Raw genomic sequence first — 24,769 nt, forward strand, 5'->3', positions numbered from 1 at the left:
AGAAAAACAAACCAGCATCTCCCTAGACAGACTACTCTCCAACTCTTTCTTCACTGTATGATGCTCAGCTGCTGCAGAGTAACAAAATCAAGCGCTTAAATTAAAGCAGTAATGTGCCCTAAAATCGGAGATATAACCTGAAATCGGAGATATGACCCAGATATGTGTTTCCAAATAGAAAGGGGAAAAGGAGGGTTGGCTGCAGAGTTTTGATGCAACAGCACAAATTAAAGGCCTTTTGTTTTTGTGCGATTAATTCACACGTCAATTTATTTCTTCCCAACTGTTGTTTTTGTCATAAGCTATTTCACAAACAATGTAAATATTATGTGGCAAAAAAGCGGGGTCATTTTTTTTCCAGAATGAGGTCGTTTTCCTGAGTTTTGGCACCGCTATAAAAACCATAAACCAATCACATTGTGCAGAACCAGTTGAGTTGCACCAATATTTATGAAACAACAAGGAGGCTCCGTAGTCCGAACCAATATGGCAACCTTTATTACTCCTTTCAACCTTGACAAAGGTAGTGCAGACCATAGATATACATACGTAAATACCGCATTAGTCGCTTCAGTCCGTTGCTACGATACGTCAGCGTCGCCACCTTATTGGTGAGGTCATGACTGGCCTGTAAACACATACAGTACAAGTGAACGGGGAAGCTGCATGTGTTTACAGGCCAGTCTTTCTTGACCTCCCCACTATGGTGGCGACATTGACATAGGATCCAAAGGCCAATGCAGCATCTACGTATACTGTATATATTTATATATATATATATATATACAGTTAATGTATATCTATGGCGCAGACCAGATCCCCTCCTTCCATTTTATTCCTAGTACAATAAAAAACCCTAGTCATATAATATTCGCAGGTTAGTATTTCACATTTTCGTGTCGTTTATTCGTCACACGGTGTGTAAAGGCCTTAATGGTAATGATTCCATTTCTGGTTGTTGGCTGGTTGGCTTGAAAACCAGCATTACTTCACGTAATCACATACTTCTCTCCATATGTTCCAACCATCTGCCTTGGTCAAAAAACAACATCTATATATGCACAGTAAATGAATAACTCTATTATTAAGATAACACACATGAAAAGACATGGCTATAACCTGAACTGATAAGTTATAGCTTACTAGGCATGTCAAAGTTAATGCGATAATAACGTGTTAACGTAAATTTGTTTTAACGCATTAACGCAACTTGCAATTTTTAGGTTGTATCAGGCTCAGTTTTAAAGCTAGTGAAGATACTGGTATCATATGAAACTAGAAAACCTAAGGAATCCAACCATGTCATACTAGCTTGTCAGGAAGGTGGTTAAATAACCCTCTAAACTTACACTAAATTTTAGCGAGGAAAAACTGGCATGGCCGTTTTCAAAGGGGTCCCTTGACCTCTGACCTCAAGATATGTGAATGAAAATGGGTTCTATGGGTACCCACGAGTCTCCCCTTTAAAGACATGCCCACTTTATGATAATCACATGCCGTTTGGGGCAAGTCATAGTCAAGTCAGCACACTGTCACACTGACAGCTGTTGTTGCCTGTTGGGCTGCAGTTTGCCATGTTATGATTTGAGCATATTTGTTTATGCTAAATGCAGTACCTGTGAGGGTTTCTGGACAATATTTGTCATTGTTTTATGTTGTTAATTGATTTCCAATAATAATTATATACATACATTTGCATAAAGCAAGCATATTTGTCCACTCCCATGTTGAGTAGTATTAAATACTTGATAAATCTCCCTTTAAGGTACATTTTGAACAGATAAAAAATTCATTTTCACTCATTTTTTAACCGATTGACAGCCCTATTACTCACTTTACAAAGTAAATCAGCTTTAACTTTACCTCAAACTATGTTGGGATTATTGAGTAAACTTTATTATTATGACGTAGTCTCATGTGACAGAAACGAATGTCAAAATTTAGTTTTGGGAATTTACAACTTGTAAAGTTTAAGAACGCTGGTGATCAAGTCATTGTCACTCAATTTACACATGCTTAGGGTAGAGTTCCTTTTCTAGTCTTTGAAGTGGTGGTTGCAGCATCAGAGAAAACACAGTGTGTAGCACAGCAGCTCCTTGAGGTGTGGAGAGGATCGATCTTGGTTAATGTCATATGGCACAGCACCCAGAGGCGGCTGTGTGGTGCTGATGACAGTGCAAAGCCTTGCCTTTGGCGGCTACATGCTTGGTGCTGCCGAGCTGTGATTTGAAGTTCACATGCAAAAGGCTGACAGACAGACAGCTCTCAGTCAGGCAGTCAGTCAGCCAGCCAGCCAATCTTTCCACAGGGATGACAATACATCTGTATCTGTTAAAAGCGTACATAGTGCCTAAACACAGTCACAGGGGTCTCAATGCTCTGCAGGACTGATGGATGAAATACTGACAGAAAAATACACCATGGAAGCACCGAAACTTAAACACACACACATTTCCCCGAAATGTAACTGGCTTCAGCAGAAAAAGTAGAAGATGTCAGGGTTTTGGAGAACCATAACTTCTATTGAGAAAAAGTTTAAAAGATTCAACCATTGTTCATCTACTATACCTTTGAATTTCTATTATTCTATTATCTATTTCTAGACCCACAATAGACACATTTTTTTTTGGGGTGGGAGTCTTTATGGGGAGATAGCAGGTCAATAGTAGATGTCACATAGAAGTGGTGTACATCATCTGAAAGCTGGGAACCTGAAGATTAATTTGAGATGCAGCTCAGCACTTTGTGTGAAGTGTTCTAGTCATAAATCAGAAATAAACATTAATTAATTAATTAATTAATGTCTAATTAAAACAAATTGTGAAAATGTATAAGGGTTTAGAACATTATGATACAAGTTTGTGATGGCCAGTCCCATGCTCAATTATGTTTCATAAGTTGTTGCAGCAATATTTGGTTTGATATCATTTGTTCAATTTTTTACAAATTGAGATTTGATAAAAATGATCAATAATCCCTCCAAAATACCACATTAAGACACCAAAACCTCGAGGAACACCATAGAAAAAGCCATGCTGTGATTTGGTATGAAAAACTTTTGACACTTGGAGATTTGTGCAAGAATTGCATTTTTTGGCGATTGGATGGCGAGTACAGCTGTTCTGGAAAATGCTCAGAAACCCCCTTATTGTCAATCTACCTAGGAAAGCCCATCCATCCTCTGAATGCTTTAGGTCTCTAGCTTGTTTCATGAAGCTGTGATTATCTTAGAGGTCACCACATGTCATTTTACACAGTGAAGTCAAATTTAAAAAAATAGGTCTCACTATAATACATGGCTACTATGGAGACTAACATCATCACACATGAATACTATTGGGCTCATTGGATCCACAAGAGTCTCAGCTTCACATTGATACCCAATTTATGTAATTCCAAGACTGTTTAGGGACCCTAGTATGCAGACATATTCAAATACACCATTTTAGTATAGATGAAAATAACACGTTTATACTGCATTCAAAGAACTCAATGTCTTTTGCCCAAAACTGCATGTGATTATCATAAAGTGGGCATGTCTGTAAAGGGGAGACTCGTGGGTACCCATAAAACCCATTTTCAGTCACAAACCTTGAGGTCAGATGTCAAGAGACCCCTTTGAAAATAGCCAGGCCAGTATTTTCTCACCAAAATGTAGCCTAATTTTGGAGCATTATTTAGCCTCCTTGTCGACAAGCTATCATGACATGGTTGGTACCAATGGATTCCTCAAGTTTTCTAGTTTTCTAGTGATGTCTGTGCCTTCACTCGCCTACGCGTCTCAGAGGGTTAAATGAAGTCAGGGTTGCAAGTTGTTAAACAAACTGACAAAATGTATAATAATATGTTGACACAAGCTGGTTGGTTCAGTTCACTTTGCGTCATCAGCATGCTTTCTCTGAATCTCATGGGAATCCCAAAAGTGGGCTTAGCCAACAAGTGATTCAGCAGACAGGCCTGGGCTAAGACAACGTCAACACAACCACACCCACCTTCCCACACAAAACTGTGTTTGATGTGGGTTAATAAACACATATTCCCCCCGCTTTGGACCCATTACTAGACTGTTGTCACAGCTTTAATTCCTTGTCATCATTCACGCAGAGCCCAGAACTGTAGTTCCATAGAGATCACTGCTAAACCAGTAATTTACTGGTTACAATAGAGCTAATTAGAGCTGCAACTGACAACATTTTCTTTATGATTTCCTAGAGCCCAAAGTCACACCTTCAAATGTTGTATCCAACTAAGCTAAGGTTTGACATTTTTGCTTGGTGAATTATCTTAAAAATGTATCAATCAACAAAATGTATTTACTGTCAAATAGACCAATAATTTTACACAAACTATTTCCACACTCGACCTAATATAAACTGGTCATTTGTCATTGTTGTTTGTGGAGTTGTTGAGTTCAATGAAAGTGGGTGTTGCGGAGATTCAAGTATCTTTAAGTATTTCTGAGATTTAGAATTAGCCAAATTAATTATTGAAAGAGCTATTAGTTGACACCGAAATCTACTAATTCCTGTACTTTTTTCCAGAAACACATTTAAGATTCGACGCCAAACTCCAGGGTCCAAGGATAGAGGGCGTCATTCAGTATGCTGTACAGATTGTAAAGCCCCTTGAGGTAAATTTGTGATTTTGGGCAATATAAATAAAATTGACTTGGTTTGAAAGCCGAGCAGCGGCACACCAGTTTAACCCTGGTCAGAAGCCTATCCTGAGGCCCAGTTAGACACCGCATGTTAGCCTATTTAAACACAGGTTAATCCTGTATCGTTGTGTCAGTCTGAAATGGGTATTAAATATTTATACAACTCCTCCTAGCCTCATCTTACCCAGTTCCAATGGAGCGAGATAATCAGAAATGATTCCAAGTTCAGGAAAAACACTCAACAATATCACTCAACATGAAGGTTTGGATGATAGATGAAGTATTAGAAGGTGAGGAAACCATAAATGTGTGTGTGGAGAGTGTCTGTGTCAGTCCGTCCGTCTACATGAAAACAAAGACCTTGTGGATGAATTACATGATTTGCAATGATAAATGGTCTCAGACATCCACAAAGACATCAAGACTGACCTATATTTTCTGTCTTGAAAAATAGGCCAGAACCCAAATTAAGGGCCAGAAGGGCTGCTACATGCATGTAAACGCCATCGTCTTCACAGTAATTGTGTGGCGTTGGGCAACATAGAATGGAGAGACATAGCCTCAGGGCATTAGCTGTTGACATGTAAATATTGGGGATAGAAGCTGAAATGACAGCACAGACAGTGGGCTTGTACTGCTAGTTCTGCTTGACTTGGGTTTGGCCTTGGCCACAAAAATTAAGGTCTAAAGGACAACAGTCTAGACGTCAGGATACCGGTACTCGTATCATGTCAATAAGTAGGTTGATTTCCTTAATTGCCGAGAGAAATACATTTCTGTCTTTTACATCATTCATATTTAGATCATTTTGCATCAGTCTACATGGCAGCAGCCCTGTGAGACCACAACACAACCTGAGAATACATCCTTTGTAACAATCTCTGCTTCTTCTTTTCGTCTAAATGTGGATATCCTTGAGTCAACATCATTTTATACCATGTTCCATTACAACACTACAATACAAATAAAACAAACCTATGACATAGGGCTGCACAATTTTGGCCAAAATGATAATCACGATTATTTTGATCAATATTGAGATCACGATTATTATCACAATTTTAAATAAACATAACGCTGTTTTCACTTCCATGTCATGCTACATTCCAACCGTCAAAAACTCTAAATGTTATCTTTTTACTTCGTTATTGTCATCTATATTGGTTGCATAAAAACACAATTCAAATTATGAAAAATAAATGATTGTATTTGTATTTAAATATTTGCTTTGATGAAAAGAAAACTTGGCATTAGTAGTTCTAATTATATATGTTGCTTAGAGATAATGTAGGAGGTTAAACAGGTCATAATTCCCTCTCTAATATCTATTTTATATTGCTGTGAAAACATCTCCTTTAAACAACTGGATTTATTCAAGCCTCTTGCCAAAAACTTAATTTTACAAGATTACATTTGAACGCATCATGATAAGGTTATAATTTAACCTCGCCCAGTACTTATTTTTACTGTTTAAACATGCTCCATGCTGTCGGCAGATGAGCTGGTCACTGTGATTACTCAAAGGAGCATGCATGGGAATGAATTACAATACAATAAGTGTCTGATTAAGTTAGTGGTTCCTTATTGTGGACTTGCAGTTGTAACAAATTGCCAGCTTTATTTCTTCTTCACTCACACTGAAGAACTTTCACATCACTGACATATTGTGTGGGTGACGTTACTTCCTGTGCCGCTGTGTACCGACCTCAAACCATCATGTAGCGGCTACATATGTGTATGTGCCCGGCGAGTACTCGGATATATGAATATGAGACCGCAGAAACTGGCTGCTGATTGACGCTGCATCTCTAGCTTTTCTTTTTTGAGGCACTTGATTTATGCAGCAGAGTTTCCTATGAGCGGAGCACGCATTTTAAACATCAATACCGCAGTTGATCATGTTCATTTAATTGTAGGAAGCCAAATTTGTGATAGTGATTTATATTCGATTAATTGTGCAGCCCTACAATGACAGCCAGAAGACAGTGATTTGTACACTCTAAATCCAAAAACGCTCACACGAAACTGTTCCAGTAGGAAAATTTCCTGTAGGAAAAAGTGGTGTCTTGTTTAATATGGTTGGAATCCTTCATATTAAAAGCTTTATGAGCCTCTGGTATCATTCCCACTGCACATGACAAGAGAAGTGGGCAGGTTGATGTAGTCATGACTCAACCCCAAATCCTGTTAAAATCCTGTCATTATGAAACTGCTCAATATGACAGTCACGAAAGTCACATATTTTTGAGCACAGCTTTTTTTTTATGAAATCCAATTTGCCAGACTAGGAACAGATTAACATCACTAAAGCTACATTAAAGCGGGAGCTGCACTAATCCAGTTCATTTGTGGGCTAAACTAGGCCACATTGGTATTACATGCATAAGAACCAGCCAATCATTGTTCTTTGACTCACAATACTTGTTGTGTGTGTGTGTGTTCGTGGGGGTGTGTGCATGTGTGTGTGTGTTTGGTTGTACATGCTTGTGCCATCTGCTGTGCTGAACATATATAGCCTACTCCTGGCCATCTATTGTCATTCTCTGACATGATACATGTGAAGAAGACCTCAGCTTTTAAGATGACACTAGCGTTTTAGTGGAAGCTAAATTCAGCTGGACGTTATCCTAGCCTTTGCGTTTTATTTTTAAACACATAAAATTCCCACAGCTCTCTGGAGCATAACTTAAGCATGGTCACAGGGGAATAAATTCATCTGCCATCACACAAAGATGCATAGCTAGCACTTGCACACAGACGCACACAAACAAAAAAAACACCAACAACAATGCTGTGAGGCTGCAAGTGGGGGTGATGTGATGAAACTCCTCTGCATTCATCACAATCATCTCATTTTAAATCATTGATCGGGTCCCTACATTTCCCCACTTTTTTCGCCGCGGAAAGGGGAAGTCTAAAAATAGCCTGTGAGCGTCAGTGTGCCTAGAAGTCTTTCCATGTTCTCCCAGTCTGGCAGCATTAGTGAATTCAGATGAGCCTCCTGCAGCTTTCACAGCCTCTGTGTCTCTTTCTCATGCACACGCTCATGCACAGCCATACATGCACAACGCACACTATTCACTTAAACATGTACCTGCTATCACACACATACACAAAAAACAGTATGCCCCCCTGGAGTTTCAGTACTGCGTCAGTGTGCAACCCCCTCAGCATCTCACCTCTCAGTTTATAGACTATACTGCCATCAGCATATATCCACCACCCCCTTCATCCTCTCTCCCCCATCTCCCTCCCTACCCCACCCCGTCTCATTTTGCCCCAGTTCTTCATGCTCTGGCCAATAATGCTCTGAAGAAACAACAGAGAAGTCCACTCACAGCTGTCCTGCTGCTGGTGGACGCATGTGTGTATGTGTGTGTGTGTTTGCCAAAACACAAATGTAGCGAGGTCACATGGCACCACCTGAAAAGTCCCAGCGACTTGTTCCATTCTCCCTGCAGGGCCCGTCTGTCTCTGTCATAACGAGTGATAATCAGAAAAGGGGAGCGAGAAGGATTGCGCCTTGTTTGTGACTCTGCAAACAACGTGTGATCACAAAGAAAAAGTTGCTATGTGAGAAGAAGAACAGGTAGAGACAAGACATACGAAGTGTGAGTAGAACGTGTATGCGTGAAAAAGGCAGCTGTTCCTGGACAGAATGAATGAGCAGAAAACAGAGATGACAGTGAGTTTTGTGTCGACGCAAACAGAGCCCTCTCCTTCAAAACCGTGATTAACAAGTGCACATTTATTTGCATTACTTTTTGCAGACATACTGTACGTGTGTCTGCCCCGGCCAAAAGTGAACTTGAACGAGTTATAGTTTCTGCTTCACACCATATAATCTGAAACAGAACAGGCCAGGGTGAAATGTGAGGACAACACTTGCTTCCATCTCTTTTAAATAAGAAAAGAGCTGGAACTGAACCCAGTAAGCAGCAGGCCACCACACAGCTACTGAATGGATGAGTGACTGCGAGCAGGGAGCTACAAATGACTCCAGACGCGAACAAAAGAACAAGGCTGTAGAGCACTGAGAGAAGCTGCAGTAACACTAGCTGGCCAACTTTGTCATCTGGATAACCATAATGGAAGAACAAACAAGTGTAATGTTATATCTTACTGTGTAGTACAAAGGCACAATTGTGATGAAAAATGCAGTATTTGAGGGAGAATCCACCTTGGGAACTGAATTCACATTGCTAATGAAATCAAAAAACAACCCAGTCTTGATTTGTGAAAATGCAACTAATCCACAAAATAGAAATTTCAAATGTATTGTGAATGACGGAAATCCAAGTTTTGGCTCAATGACACTTTTCTTTCTTCAGACATATTTCACTTACAGGCTGTACGAAAGTATAAATCGACTTGACATCAGATTAATAACGATATATGGTACAAATATAAGACTGAAAACAAGAATATTTTGTAAAGAACTTATTGAGGTGAGTGTTTTGAACAGACATCGACACCTACCACCTATTTTGTAATTCTCTTGTCCTCGCTGTATGCTTCCTGAGATCGGCATCATAACCACAGCTTCACGAACGTGTAATGAATTTTCCAGCAAACTGTTCCGTTTGTAAGATACCGACAAATGAATGTGATAGAGAGGCAAAGCAGCTTCAGTTACACTGCGCATGTCTTATACCCCGTACCCAAGTCCCGTTTCCGCCCGTGTCCCAGCCTCCTTCAATAGGCCTTGGCTGCAACGAGGAAGTACAAAACGGCGGAGGGTCCCTGTGGATATGACTTTTACCCTCACATTCTAAATCCAAAGTGGTAAACACTACACATACAGTAAAGTATGGAAACACTTTGGGTTTGGCTAAAGCTGCATGCTAACTCTGTCATGGACAGGAAATGTTATTGTATTGCCGTAATGTGCGGTCAAGCCAGCCGCCACTCGCACCTCTGTAGTCAAATCAGCCGACACTACAACTACAACCCATATATTGACATTTATGTTAAATACAGTCAAACGGAGCTGACCATGGATGTATAAAGAGAACAGAGCTAACCCCCCGTTAGCTCCGTTCTGTTGAGCTCAGAGCTATAGCGACGGACTTGGTAAAGTTAGTGGAAGTATACACGCGTGACTACGTCCAGTTTTCAAATTAAGGTGTTAACAAAGGGAACTGTATACTGTACATAAAATACATTTATGGAAAAAAGATTGATTGGATTATATTCACCAGAAGTATAAAACATTACATGTCCCTTATAAATTAAAAAGAAAATACCACTAATTTGTGAGGGAAATGTTTATTCTTTGATTTTTGGGTTGCTTGAAAAAAATGTGATAAATAATGCCTGACAATGACTGATATATTTGACTTCAAGACATCTCTGACTACATACAATACATGCTGAAAATCAGACATTTGAATGTATTAATTTAGATATTTTTCAAAGTAATAATCCCTAGAAGTGTATGCTAAAACTTTTAGTTAAAAGAGTTAAAAAAGTTAACAAAAATATAACAATAAATCGTAATATTGAATTGTAATACTTTTAGGAGTGCAATACTTAAAAATCACAATACATATCGAATCGGCACTCAAGTATCGTGATAGTATTGAATCGGGAGATAACCATAATCTTGGGGAACGAGTGGTATTACAACACAGGATGGGCCGGGGCTAGCTGGTTAGCATGCTCATTTCAGTAGTTATCTCTGCAACACAATACATAGAAGTCTTACATCAACGTAACGTCAACACTGTTACTTCTTCACATTCTGTTGATAATGTTTATTTAATTGTTTGAATGTTTTAAACTAAAATTCTAGCCATATCTAACACATTTCACCTTTTAAATTATTTTTGTCTAAATTCGTTCTTCTGATAATTATCAAAAATAGCTCATTAAAAATGATCAATAATTATCAATATCGACTGAAATAATTTTATTGTGATCATTTTTTCAGCTATATCGCCGAGCCCCATGCTGCAGTCTTACAAACAGCCATGTCCTGCTTACTGCACCACATTAGCAGGACACTTTGGTGGCCGTCAAATGTCTAATGTCTCAGTATCATGTCATTAAAGAGTTTTCAAAAAGAAAAGGGTATCAGCAGCACACAAACAAACAGCCCTAAATATAACCACCACCCTGAACGCAGACACAAAAAGGTTAGGCTGCTAAAAGTTGGACTGTGGTGGTCGGACATGATCATATAGACACTCAGAGGACAAAGAGTGGGAGGGGATTTCTCAAAGTTCACTCACACTGCGGTCATTACCATACCATAGCAGGGAAGTTAAGAGACTTCCTCAATTCACTTCAGAGGAAACCGATAAAAGACAACAAAGACTTGGATGATATCTGGTTCTGTGTAAAAGAGCCAATTTAGCAAAGTCATATGGGTGAGACAAAAGAGAAAGGCAGAAGGGTTGCGAGATAAACAAAGTGTGAGACCCCGGGGTCCTCTCAGGAGTGTGAGTGGAGGAGTGTGGCCTCTCTAATGACCAATCAACACCCTCCTTGCTGCCATGGCATCTGTTAGTGCTCCAATGGCCTCCCGTCTGAGTGTGAGCCCACCGTGAACTCAACACGCAGCCGGAATCCAATCAGACGGCAGAACCGACAAAGCTTGGGTCAAGGAGCAATTCTGACATTTTGCAGAATGTCAACGTTCAACCTTTTCTAAAAGTTCTACTACACGGGAGTTTTGCTCTATGAATACGAAGGGTGGAAATGGGAAGGGGTGAAAGCCAAAGGAAAAAAAAAAGGAACATCACAGCGCTGCTTGAGGGGGCTACAGCGGAGAAGGAAGCAGATTGATAACTAACTAGCGAACAGTAGGTGACACTGTGAGACCTCCGGGTCTCAGCGAAAAATGTTCTTAGGATACAGAACAAAAGTAACTTTCCATAGTTGGACAAAGTGGGAGCTATAAGGCCACGTGAATCAAAGGAAGAAATGTGTCTATTATAACTATTGCTTGCTGGTCCCTAAACGTATGCATGTGCACTTATATCTTAGCATTTAAACCTCCTGCAGTGTATTTTGATACAAGTGAGAAGCTATGTTGAGATACTGAAGCAGACAAACCGTCACTTATCTTTCATCATAAAACCAGAATTACCACCTTGCGGTTGTATTCCTCCGCAAACCAGTCATGTTGCAGCTTGCATCCATGTCTGTCCAAAATGTCATCGCTTCATCATTTTATCCTGTTCGACATTTGTGTGAAATTGTCATAATTAGCCAATGAATTCTTGAGTTATGGCAAAAAACGTGTTTTGTGAGGCTTTGACCTTTGACCACCCAAATCGAATCAGTTCATCCTTGAGTCCAAGTGGATGTTTGTGCAAAATTTGAGGAAATTTGTTCCTGAGATATTGCGATCATGAGAATGGGACGGACATGAGCTCACAGTGACCTTGACCTTTGGCCTGTAACCACCAAAATATAATCAGTTCATCATGGAAACCAAGTGGATGTTTGTTCTAGATATAACAAAATTCTCTCCAGGCGTTCCTGAGATATCGCGTGCATGAGAATTGGACGGACATGAGGTCACAGTGACCTTGACCTTTGACCACCAAAATCTAATCAGTTCATCCTTGACAGACAGATGGCTGGACGGGCGAACAACCTGAAAGCATAATGCCTAAAGCCACTGCTGTCGTCAGCGCGGAGGCATAAAAAACACTTGCTCAATGATAAACAACTGACAGGCACAAACATGAGATGGAAACAAGATAACAACAAGTGTTTTCCCCCATCCTCCAAGGCTAGCAGGTGTGTTCCATCTTGAGGCATGGAAAAGCACTCACATTCATTCAGACAATTTTGGGCTCCCAATTCATCTGACCTGCATGTCTGAACTGTGGGAGGAATGCAGAAAAAGGAAACGACACAGAAGAAGCAGGGCACGGTTTTAAACCTAAGAGTCCTGTGAGGCAGCAGCACTAACCAGCCCTCATTGAGTTTTGTTTTTTTTAAAACAGTAAATCGTTCCCCTAATTGCAGCATGAATGTTGCAGTAAAACTGATACGCTGATCTATTAAGTTTATTGCTTTGTTACTGGGAACAATCTGGCTGGAGGGAGCGGGCGAGGACAGGTAGCATCTGTCCCCACCTACTGCCTTGGCAACATTAGCGTCATCTGCTAGCTTTGGCAGCATCTTGGAAGCACATCAATATGGCTTTATGTAGCCAGGGCCGCTAGTAGCTAGCATGCCAGTCACGCTCTCAGGCAACGCTCGCTCACAGCCTGAGCATCCACCGAGCACTGAGCCAACAGAGCTAAGCGGAACTGAGCTGGGGCTGAACAGGGAGGCCAGGTCTCCGTGGACCTGCATGAGGAAAAAGGGCCAGTGTCTGTCATCTATCGACACATCCACGGTTAGAAGTGTGGGGCCAAGTCCACATATGAACACCGTTGTAGCTGAGAGCTTTATTTTCTTGGTTTTCTTTCACCAGCAACACTTCTGTTGAGGAATGTTGATGCTCAAACCAAATCTCTGTATTGCTGTATTATCGTCAAATATGTAAGGTGATGGACTTTTCTGTTCTTACCTGCACAACTGATGTTATGCTGTTATGCACAAGTGTTTGCCAAAAGACGGGGAAAATCAAACCTACCCATGGGAGTAATAATTGGGACTTTGTCCAACGGGAACAAATTCACAACACTGGCAGAGTGAATTATTCTAAATGACATGCTTTTAGCTTCACACTCATAAATAATATTCTCCTTGACCACAGTAAGACGAAAATGCCGGTGAATCAGACGTGATGTTAGGGCTAAAAGGTCATACATCAATAGCAGTAAAGTCCATGTTATTCAGAGTAGTTGAATGCCCCTGCTGGCTGAACATCACAGATCTTCAGGAGTCTTCGCAGACTTTGCTAACAGCAGCGTACTTAACAGTCAAAGCTGTACAATGTGAGCACTTCACAACAAAGTACAAAGATAGACAGTTTATTTTAGTGGAACTGATTTTAGATTGGACTGCTATTTATTACTGCAAATACTAAATGACAAAATGTGCTGAACTGGCAACTGCACCTTTGGACCACTTTTAACAATTGCAAGAGATGCAAGTTTTAAATAACTTCCTTAAAAGGTGTCATGTGGAGTTTTCTTGTAAACAAGTTATGATTACATTGAGTATTACTCACCGAAACGCATATGTATATTCTTGAGGTCTAACAAATGTGTCAAGTGCATTTCCTTCCTCTTAAAGATTTGAAAAGCAGATTCTTTAAGTGTTTTAAATCCAGCATTGTTTACAACCAGCTTTCAGTCTTCTTCTTCTCTGCCCTTGTAAAATGTAGTTTTTGGCGAGAAACATGAATAAATCCAGTTGTTTGAAGGAGATGGTTTTCAGAGCAATAAATAAACAATAGAGAGGTAATTATGATCTGTTTAACTTCCTAACAACAACCAGCATGCAAACAGTAATAAAGGAGAGGATGTTGAAGTACATGGGGTTTATTGTTTTACTTTTGTTTTTACCGGTTTATCAAATTGGTTTCAAGAATCATGGAATTTCACTGGTATTGGTATTGACTAATACTACATTTCCGGTTATCGTGACACCTACTACTAGCGCAAGATAAAGATCAATTAAAAAAAAAAAAAAAAAAAACCTCTTACTCATAACTGCCTCTGTTGAGTGTTGTTCTGGAGGACAAATTACACTATTTGCAGGGCATTTAAACAAGGCCTAAGCCATTCTTTAAAAAACAAAAAGGCCTGTACATTACAAAATACCTAACAGAGTAGAAATCACCTGACAATAGTCAGTTTTTATTTTAAAATATGTGGATATCTACATGGTCAGGGTTGGGTTGTGTGCTGCTTACTGAAACTTGCAACACATATTTCAAAAGAAGACTTGGTAAAGGAGGAGGACAGTGAACTGGTGGGATAAAAAAGCTGCAGGTGCTTCAGTTCAGTTTGGATCAAGTCAAACTCCAACAAGTCATCATGGAGGTAAGCACCATGCATGCATCACTGGTTCAGACAACGGCTCCTAATGGTGCACACAGCGCAGTTATCCCGGCTGTATGGATAGTCAGTGAAACCGCCCCCACAGATGGAAACGTGTTCCCATGCCAATCTTGCTCTTTGTCAGTTGATAGTTCAAATCTTCTCAGTGATTAATTGCTTATGATTACTTATTAACATTAATATTAATAATTCAGCACTCAATTGCAGGCTTAAGGAAGCCTGTCACATAGAGTAATATTAAGTTGTGGACTTAAGCTTTTGCACAGTTTTGATGCCAAAATGTTAACTTTATAACGAGTGAGCAATCTATTCTGAGACCATCACCTTACAAAGGTCACCGCTTAATAAAAAGCAGGCTTATTGCAGGCCTGTCTGCAAACATGTGGGCGTTGTCTGTACACATCTCGCCAACTGCAGGAGGTGTGAAACCCACTTAACACAGGAAGTTGAGGGATAGGTGTACTAACCATCTATAAAGGGCTAAGCTTTATTTGTGTGACTACAGTACAGGTCTCTCTGCAGTTTAATCATGACTGCTATTAACAAAGGGGAGTACCCTCCACACTACAATGGTATCATGCCACGCTGTCACACATGGATCTAGTTTCAGACCTGCAGGACCAGGATGTGGTGAGAGTGGCTAAACAGTGGTGCGGCATCAGCAAAACCGTGCACACACCAAGCTTTCAAAGAGGACGCCCTTTCAGTCACTTTAAAGCAGATGGTATTACAAACTGGATTGCTGGTAGAGGGAGTACACAACAACTGAAATACAGCCAAATCTATCTAAAATTACACTTGTATTCCCTAAACTGTGAGGAGATATGAGAAATATGAGCAAGCTGAAACCTTCCACCACTTCTCCAAATGCTCAAATGTTCGACACACCATGTTGCTATGACAATTTAATTATAGTCTATCATGGTTGCACTACTGTTTGTTTGCCTCTGCGAGTTAGTGGGAAGATAAAGTGTGAATGTGAAGTGGTGCTTTTTGGCACCTAATGTTTGGCTTTAGGAGAAGCGGCTCTAGTTTGTGACTGTGGAGGTTTCATAGCTGGCCGAAGCCTTCCTGTTATGACTCACAGCATTAACCCTTTCAGCTCTAGATAAAAGTAAGTACCACAGAAGTGAGACAAATGCATGCACTGCTATAAGACAGGTCAAGCTTTAGGGCTTAATGCATCCGTACTAGGGCTGTCAAAGTTAACACGATAATAACGCGCAAATTCGTTTTAACGCCACTGACTTCTTTAACGCTTTAACGCATTAACGTAATCGATCTTCCCAAGGTTGTAGCGGGCTCAGTACAATACACATATATTTGCACACTATCCCTCCATTCAGGCCTAGTACAATGCTAGCACAGTTTTTGCTTTCATTTCATACAGATGGCAGCTAAAGCCAAGTTAAAGAAAGGGAAATTGATCAGATTCAGAGAGAAGTGATTCATTCCTCAAATGGTTATCTGAAACTACTCCTTTTAAAAATCCATGACAACCCTAAGCCTCTGCTGGCAGACAGTATACATACATTATAACAATGTCCTTAACAGGGACATTCTTATGTCCAATCAGGACTCGGCACAGGGCAGAAAGAGCCCTTCGGTCGAATGACTGAGCATAATGTGCATGTTCAATCTGACCTGAGGGGTGTGCAGACGTTGCTCTGTAGCTGTGCTCCAGGGAGCAGGAGTCCGGATATGAGTCTAACCCCGGATCATACATGGGGGAAGTCAGTTATTACAGCGCAGGCCGGTGGTTTATGAGTTTGGTTTAAAATCCAATATCAGATCTACATCCAAGGACAACGTTCAGTCTACTCCGCTCAGCTCGGCAGCTGCACAAGTGAACCGTCCACATAACACCTCTTTAACGTCAAAAAACTGAGTGGGCAAAATAAGACAGCTGGTGTAATGTGCAGTGAAAATGTTTTTACATGATATTTGACTTATGAGCGACACTGGATATTGTTGTGAAATATAGGTTACTTTATTTCCCATATTCATAAAGGTAGAATATGGTGTTGTTCTTCATTGGCCACAGTCATTTCCCTGACTAGTCTGAACACTTTTTGTCCCGGCCGCCACCGCCGCTGCTGGAATGTTTGACCACTGCAAACAGCAGAACGGATAATGCAGCGTGCTGACCCTAGCGTGATCTTTCTAAAACAATCTTTGCGGGGTCACGGTTACAAGAGACAAGCCCGCACTGGTTAACTTATGGTCAGGCAAAAATAACAGAATAATGTAGACTGTAGACTGAAAATTAGTCAAATAAATAAATGAAGAATGCATAACACTAATAAAGATCTTAAAGCAACTAACTCTGACAATTTCACAGCTGAACTCAGCTTTGACCTTCTCTGGTCCTTAGGATCTCGACAGAGTCAACACTATAGCACACATAATGACACCACAGACGTAATGATTGCTCTCATCGTGAACGAGACTGGACTCAGTCATGCAGTGTGGTTCTGTGACGCTCGCTGTCTGACTTAAAAACTGCAAAAACACTACTGCCAACGTTAAATGACATCTTGGCTGTTCAGCCTTACAATTACTGTAATTACACTACAAACAGTCATTTTGACAAACACACGGCTTACACTGGCGCTCACACACAAAAAACATCTTTATAAACACAACACAACAACTATTTTCATTGTTCACTACTCTCTATTAATTGTTTAAAAATGTCTATCAAAAGTTCCCAGAGCACAATGTGACATCTTCACATGTCATGTTTTGCCCCAAAACCCAAAGATTTAGAGGTATGAAAGTGAGGAAACCACACTTTTGAGATGCTGGAAACCAAGAGTGTTTGGCATTGGTATGATGAATGACTTAAATGAAAAACCGCTTATTAAAATTGTGACGATTCATTTTATGCCAACCAACTGATCATTCAGTAAGGCAGCCAACAAAAGCCATTAGATGACCTCTACAGCACAGCAGGAAAGTCCGGTCAATCATCAATGACATAACACATGCCCTCCACCCTGAGTTGGAGTTGCTCCCCTCAGAGACACATTACTGAATATCCCTGGCAAAGAAAAAGATCTACAAAGGTTCTTTGATCCCACATGCAATTAATGTGGTCAACAACTACAGTAAACTTAAATATGAGAGGGTAAGGCTGTACACTATGGATATTAATGCAATGACTGTTGTACAGTTGAGAGATGTTTGTTCTGTTTCATGTGATGTTTTTATCTTGTGTACACTACATGTTTTGGGTATGTATTTTCCTGGGTGAGACCAAAGATAATTTTCCTTCCTTGGCTGGACAATGAAGTTTATTCTAATTTATTCTATTTCAGCACTGATTGATGTAAGGATAATTCAAAATTATCATGCTCGATTTAGGGCTGCAACTAACAGTATTTTCAAGATCGATTAACCTGCCAATTACTTTCTCTATTAATACATTTATCTTTTGGTCTATAACTGTCAGAAAATGTGAAAAATGCTCATCATCATTAGGGCTGTTCCTTCGGTGAGAAATATTCGATGGTATTCAAAGTTTTGCAGAGTAGCATTGGCATGGCAGGCTGTCTGTCTGTCTCCATCTTCCCCCTTTCAGAGCTCGGGACAGTGCTGCTGCCACACTATTATACACGCACCTCCACACACACACATATATATATATATATATATATATATATATATATATATATATATATACATATATATACACATTCAATTCAATTCAATTCAATTTATTTTTGTATAGCGTCAAATCACAACAGAAGTTATCTCAAGACGCTTTATATATAGAGCAGGTCTATGACCGCACACCATAGTTTAGAGACCCAACAGTATCCACCAAGCGCGCACATATATGTATATATACACACATATATATACACACACATATATATACATATACATACATATACATATATATACATATAAATATATATACATATACATACATATATACATATATATATGTATATAGGGCATGTTTGGCTTATAAAATGACTCCAAATTGTTTTCAACTATGGAAATAATCAATGAATCGAATACTAATCTTACCTCTATTAATTATGCATGTTATTTAAAGGCTCGGCAATGTTTTCCTTTTACTTGTCTACACCAAACAAATGACAGACTGACAGTACATTATTATTATTATTATTATTATTATTATTATTATTATTATTGACATGACTTACCCTCATTTTCAGATGTTGGACATGCCACCTGTACAACCAGATCAAATGTTCTTTCTGGATACTCCCTGTAAAGAACAAAAACACTGTTTAACTCAGAGTCAGGGGAGATATGTGTATATAGCTGTTATTACACACACACAAACATGCATGGGGCAACAAGTGGGTTGCTCAGCATTATTATATAGCAGCACATAGTGTTGACTTCCATTACATTCAAGATTCAAGAGTTTTATTTCAAGATTAAAGAGTTTTATTTGCCATTTGCACCTATATATAAGTACATTGGAATTCTGATCAGTTTACACCGAGTCAGCTTTAAGAAAAGAAAAAAAGGTAGAACAAGCACAAGATAATTACAGTACAAATAAGTAGAAAATTCAACTCAACACAATAAATAAATAAATAAATAAATTATTAAAGTATAAAACGCCCTCAGTGTAGTTAATAAATAAACTAAACTATACCCCCAGAATACAAATATACAGTATATATGCTCTATAACCATGTTAAAAGAACTTGTAGCTCTCACAAAAATATTTTAAAAAATAAATAATGAATACATGAAGGTTATAGTAGTGTAATAATCACATAGTGGAGACCTGCCCTACTTAGTCACACTGTCAATAAGCCCACAATGTCAATACCAGCATGTTAGCTGTATGCCTATGGTGCTTTTATGTGAGAAGTGTTTTCTTTATCTCTGTGTGCATAATGTCCACATGTAACCTATATAACTGTCTGCTTCTGGGCTAGCAGAGCTGCTAATTGGTGGTCAAGCTAACGTGAGTTGACTGACCCAAATGCTCTGCAGCCAGCTGGCCTGGACGGCTGAGAGATGGCTCACATTACGGACCACACATCCACATTCCTCCGTTATACTCAGCTCAGAGTTACCGCGGGGGGACGTGCAGGAGAAACGCGCATGATACGCTGTTATAGCTGTGTATGAAGAAGCGACAGAGAGAGAGAGAGAAACACATAACTACAGCTGGGGTCTTACTTTATTCTGCTGTCCATGGTTTAGCTACAACATCGCGACAACTCCGTGCTGTCGGTCGGCTCTCTGCTCTCTGCTCGGCTGGACGAGAATATCCCCACCTCCTCTTCCTCCTTCTTCTCTTTTATCTGACACCGCTCGAAAGCTGCCGCATGCTTGTTGGTGGTAGTAGTGTAGTTAGTTAGTGCCCGTGTCCTTGTACCGTTAAATGAATCCCCGGTTCAGCACCACGGTGGATATTTCCCACAACAAACAGTCCACTCCAGGAAGTGCTGTCAAAAGATTTGGTGACGTCAGCGCGTCAGATGAGCACCTTGCTTCTGCTTCTGCCTGCAAGCAGCATCTTCCACTTTAAAATGAGTAACAAGCATGATACACACAGCAAAGGGGTGATTCATGCTGCTGCTGATACAAAAAAAACAAACGTGTATCCCCTATGAGACTGCATTATTAGTTCAGTAATTGTAGCAGTGGTAGCCTTCAGCAGTGGCTCCCAAAGTGGGGTCCTCCTGGGACCATAAGGGGTACATGTAGGGGGTAAAAGTTTAAACCAGGATTAATAGATGTTTATGGCCACTTGAGGGCTGACGAACAACCTGCAAACACTACATATTATGATCTAATATAGTTGTTATGGTGAAAATGATAGCAAACAGTTGCTTATTTATTAGGGCTGTCAATCAATTAAAATATTTAATCGCGATTAATCGCATGATTGTCCATAGTTAATCGCCATTAATCGCAAATTAATCACACATTTTTTTTAACTGTTCAAAATGTAACCTAAAGGGAGATTTGTCAAGTATTTAATACTCTTATCAACATCGATTGAAATATTTAATCGCGATTAATCGCATGATTGTCCATAGTTAATCGACATTAGTCGGCAAATTAATCACACATTTTTTTTATCTGTTCAAAATGTAACCTAAAGGGAGATTTTTCATGTATTTAATACTCTTATCAACATGAAAGTGGGAAAATATGTTTTCTTTATGCAAAACAATGACAAATACTGTCCAGGAACCATCACAGGTACTGCATTTAGCATAAAATATAGGGCACTTGTGGGCTGATGAACAACCTGCAAACACATCTTAACACTACATATTATGATCTTATAAAGTTGTTATGGTGAAAATGATAGCAAAAAGTTACATATTTATTAGGGTTGTCAATCGATTAAAATATTTAATCGCAATTAATCGTATGATTTTCCATAGTTAATCGCGAAATTAATCACACATTTTTTTTTATCTGTTCAAAATGTAACCTTAAGGGAGATTTGTCAAGTATTTAATACTCTTATCAACGTAAAAGTGGGCAAATATGTTTTCTTTATGCAAAACAATGACAATAGAATAGAATAGAATAGAATAGAAAGCTTTATTGTCATTGTATTAAATACAACGAGATTCACAGTTGCCACTTCTGGTCAGTGCTTTAAAACAAATACTTGACGAGACTAAACGAGGCAGATAAAACATATAACCGGTAAAGACACAGTTATAAAGCAAATAAAACAGGTAAACTAGATGTAATAAATAAATATAAACAGAGGTATTACACTAGAGGAATAAAATAGGTAAAATAGATGTAATGTAAACAGATGTAATTGCACTTGTAAAATAGGTAGGGTAGCTGTAATAAATAAAATGTAAACAAAGGTATTGTCCAGAAACCCTCACAGGTACTGCATTTAGCATAAAATATATGCTGAAATCATAACATGGCAAACTGAAGCCCAACAGGCAACAACAGCTGTCAGTGTGTCAGTGTGCTGGCTTGAATATGACTTGCCCCAAACTGCATGTGATTATCTTAAAGTGGACATGTCTGTAAAGGGGAGACTCGGGGGGTACCAATACATATCTTGAGGTCAGAGGTCAAGAAAGCTCTTTGAAAATGGCCATGCCAGTTTTTCCTCGCCAAAATTTAGCATAAGTTTGGAGCGTTATTAAGCCTCCTTCACGACAAGCTAGTACGTCATTTCTTACGTGCTGCATCTGGGAACAAAGCTGATGACAGAGGGGGGACTGAACCAAAACAGTAAAGTTTCAGGCCATAAAAACCTGCATGAGCTGACAATGAACGGAATGAAGCTAAAATGATCCTTACTTGAAACTGCAGTGATAATTCACACCTTTCACTTGAGACATAATTATAAGATCCATTGTTACTATATAAAAAAAATATTGATTTAGACAGGAATGAGTTTAGTGAGTGAAAATTTGTGACAATTTTATGTGAAATTCAGCACAACAATATTGCTGAAGTCTCTTTCCCAGTTTACCAGCTGGGCAAAGCAAGCAATACTGGTTTTGGGAACGCTCCATTAAATGCAATTATGTTAGGTAATTTTTTTATTGATAACATTCAGCCACTAGATGTCACATTCTCCCTCCCCCGTTCCACTGCAATCACTTCACAACAAGTCGTTGCCAGGTACTTACCCTCAATCTCAGCCATTTATCCGTTTTTTCCACACTAACTGACGACCCAGGGACACCACGTGATACCAACACCAAACATCAGATCTCTTTCACAGAGATAAACAAAACATTCATTTTGGACCCGCCATAATTTTTTAATGATTAATTCATAATCATAATCATTTATAAAAAAGGAAAAGCCATACTTTAATTTGGCACCTTTCTAAAGGCTCTGTGGATGTATCATATTGTTTCTAATATACGTCTACATAAAAATGTTATCAATAAGACCTTTAAAGTACCATATGTGGGTCCTGCATCAACACCCTTTTGTAGAGGACCCCTGTGGCAAAATATAATTATTTTAATATTGCATTGGGCAGTATAATGTTGGCAGCATACTCCTGTTTAATGGAATGACTACAAACTGACTCACAGCCAACCTGGTAGTAGTATTATTCCAGCTCAGAGGTCCTCTGGGTGTCTCAGCAAATAGTGGGCTTCCACGTGTTGTCTGCTGAGGTGACAGGGTACATATACTCTATGTACACAATGCACAGAGGGCAGTATATTTGGGTTTGGGGGTCAATAGCAAATTTAGGTCAGCAGGTTAAGCCGGTCATGATCACAGTTTATGAAACGTGGCTCACTTATAATAAAACAAGTGGAGCTTGTGGAAACAGGCTTTTGCCACCACGTTTCTTAACCAGCATCCAGTTGCACTTGAGCAAGGCCTAAAGCTTTGAGAAGCGAGCTTATTACTAGATGGTTGTCGGCTTGATCTGTTTGGAGAAAGACTACCGCTTGCCCCCCCCCTGATTACCACTGAAGTGCCTTTGAGCAAAGCCTTTAACCTCCAACTGCTGAGCTGCTCAGTGGCCAACAGATCAGTCTGTGGTGGACAGCAGAAGACTGATGAAGACTGGCATGATTACTTGACTTTATCCTACATGATTATAGTGTGCCATGTGTAAATGCTACTTACAGTACGACAGTAGTCCGTGCAGGAAATAAATGCTGAAGTCGCAAGACATAACTCAGTTTCATAAGCTTTTTAGATGATGAAAAACTGTCCACTATATAGAATCAGCCTGTACTGTATATGACTATTAAACACATTGCTCATGAATCAGCTGAGTCACTGGCCTCTTAAAGGGGAAATCCACCCTAAAATGAAATGATTTCTATAATTTTGTACACCTCAGGGATTTCATTTACAGATTTCAATGAGACAAGTCCTTGTTTCATGGGTACATGTCCTGATTCACAGCTGTTAACCACTAAATTAAAATGCATTTAGGTGTAATATCTCAACTAGGGATTATATGAGCCCACGGGGTCAGTAACAAATTCATTGTCAGTCACAACCTCCCTAAAGTGACACCTGATGACAAAATCAATTAGTGTAATTATGCTCTTGATTTTCTGTTTTAAGGGAAATGTGTCTTTTTATAGATGTTGACTTTAGCGGCCAAAATCACTGATATGCAGTGCCGTGTAAATTCAGTTTTAGGGTGGACTTTCCTTTTATTGTTTGCATGTTTAAGCAACATTTATCCCATGGTAAATTGAAACCAATGGCTTGGATGTACCTCTCTCTCCTCTCCAGAGAGTCTGCCTGGATCAGAGCCAGATTTCTTCAGGCCGACTGGAAGGTAATTAAGTGGCAGCAGACTGGGGCATGCTGTTTCAGGCATCCGTATGAAATGATAATGGCAGGGCTGCTGCCTTAACATTAAAATACCCCAAACAACAATATGACACACACATACACACAAAGAGACACATACATAAAGCTCTTAAGATTCTTGGGTACTGGGAACCAGTGAGGTTTCACATTTCAGAGAACTGTGAACAGTAAACAGTCCCAGACTATATTCATTTAAGATAACCTAACACTGAAAAAAGGACAATACAGTGTGCCATTGTTTTTTTAGTTTTTTGAGGCCCAGAAAATATAATTCAGAATGGCTTTAAACATTTGACCTAGCTGAGGCGCACATGATTTATCTTGCTGAATTGAAATGTCACTCCCAAGTGTGTTTTTTTTAGTTTGTGAAAATCCAGTCTTGCCTGAATGTAGCCAGCAGTAGCATTAATATGAAATCTTGCACTGCTTCCCATTGTAAATCTACGCTTTAAATTAGATTTTCAGGTTGTTTTTTGCAGTATTTCATTTTTTAAGAAAATAATCTTGTTTTATACTTCTACCACTGTTTGTGTGCACAATGTTCCTCATAGTAAGCATGCATATATATGTTTTACTAATGTGTAATTTGTCTAAGGGTGAATTGACCCCACAGTGTCAGTCAAAAGACACTTGTCAGGTTTCATTATCCAGAATTCTGTTGTAGACACATCATCAGAGGTGGCTTACAGCGGCGGATAACCTTGAAAGGACTCATTAATGTCCACTGCAGTGCTTTGTCCAAGTCACTATGTTACTTTAATATTATGGGAAGGTATCTTTGTTTGCATTGCAGTGTCAATGAGAGCAAAGCTAGGAATTTATAGTGATAGTATAAGTTAAA

At 39.4% G+C, this 24,769-nt stretch overlaps 1 protein-coding gene across 3 annotated transcripts in view; it reads right to left on the reverse strand.

The window, feature by feature from the left end:
- dennd1b (DENN/MADD domain containing 1B) overlaps positions 1-20,115 on the reverse strand; it is a 131,332-nt gene extending 111,217 nt beyond the window's left edge. The window contains exons 1-2 of one of the 3 annotated variants that reach the window (XM_074634768.1): positions 19,810-20,107; positions 18,810-18,874 (exon numbers count right to left, since the gene is read on the reverse strand). In XM_074634768.1, the coding sequence (XP_074490869.1) occupies positions 18,810-18,874; positions 19,810-19,826 (82 nt within the window). In that variant the 5' untranslated portion in view covers positions 19,827-20,107. Of the gene's footprint in view, positions 1-18,809; positions 18,875-19,809 lie in introns of all 3 variants that reach the window. The other 2 variants (XM_074634770.1, XM_074634771.1) reach the window with 2 other exon arrangements.
- Positions 20,116-24,769: the final 4,654 nt, after the last annotated feature.

This window comes from Sebastes fasciatus, chromosome 5 (genome assembly GCF_043250625.1).
Source record: "Sebastes fasciatus isolate fSebFas1 chromosome 5, fSebFas1.pri, whole genome shotgun sequence".
Taxonomy (NCBI): domain Eukaryota; kingdom Metazoa; phylum Chordata; class Actinopteri; order Perciformes; family Sebastidae; genus Sebastes; species Sebastes fasciatus.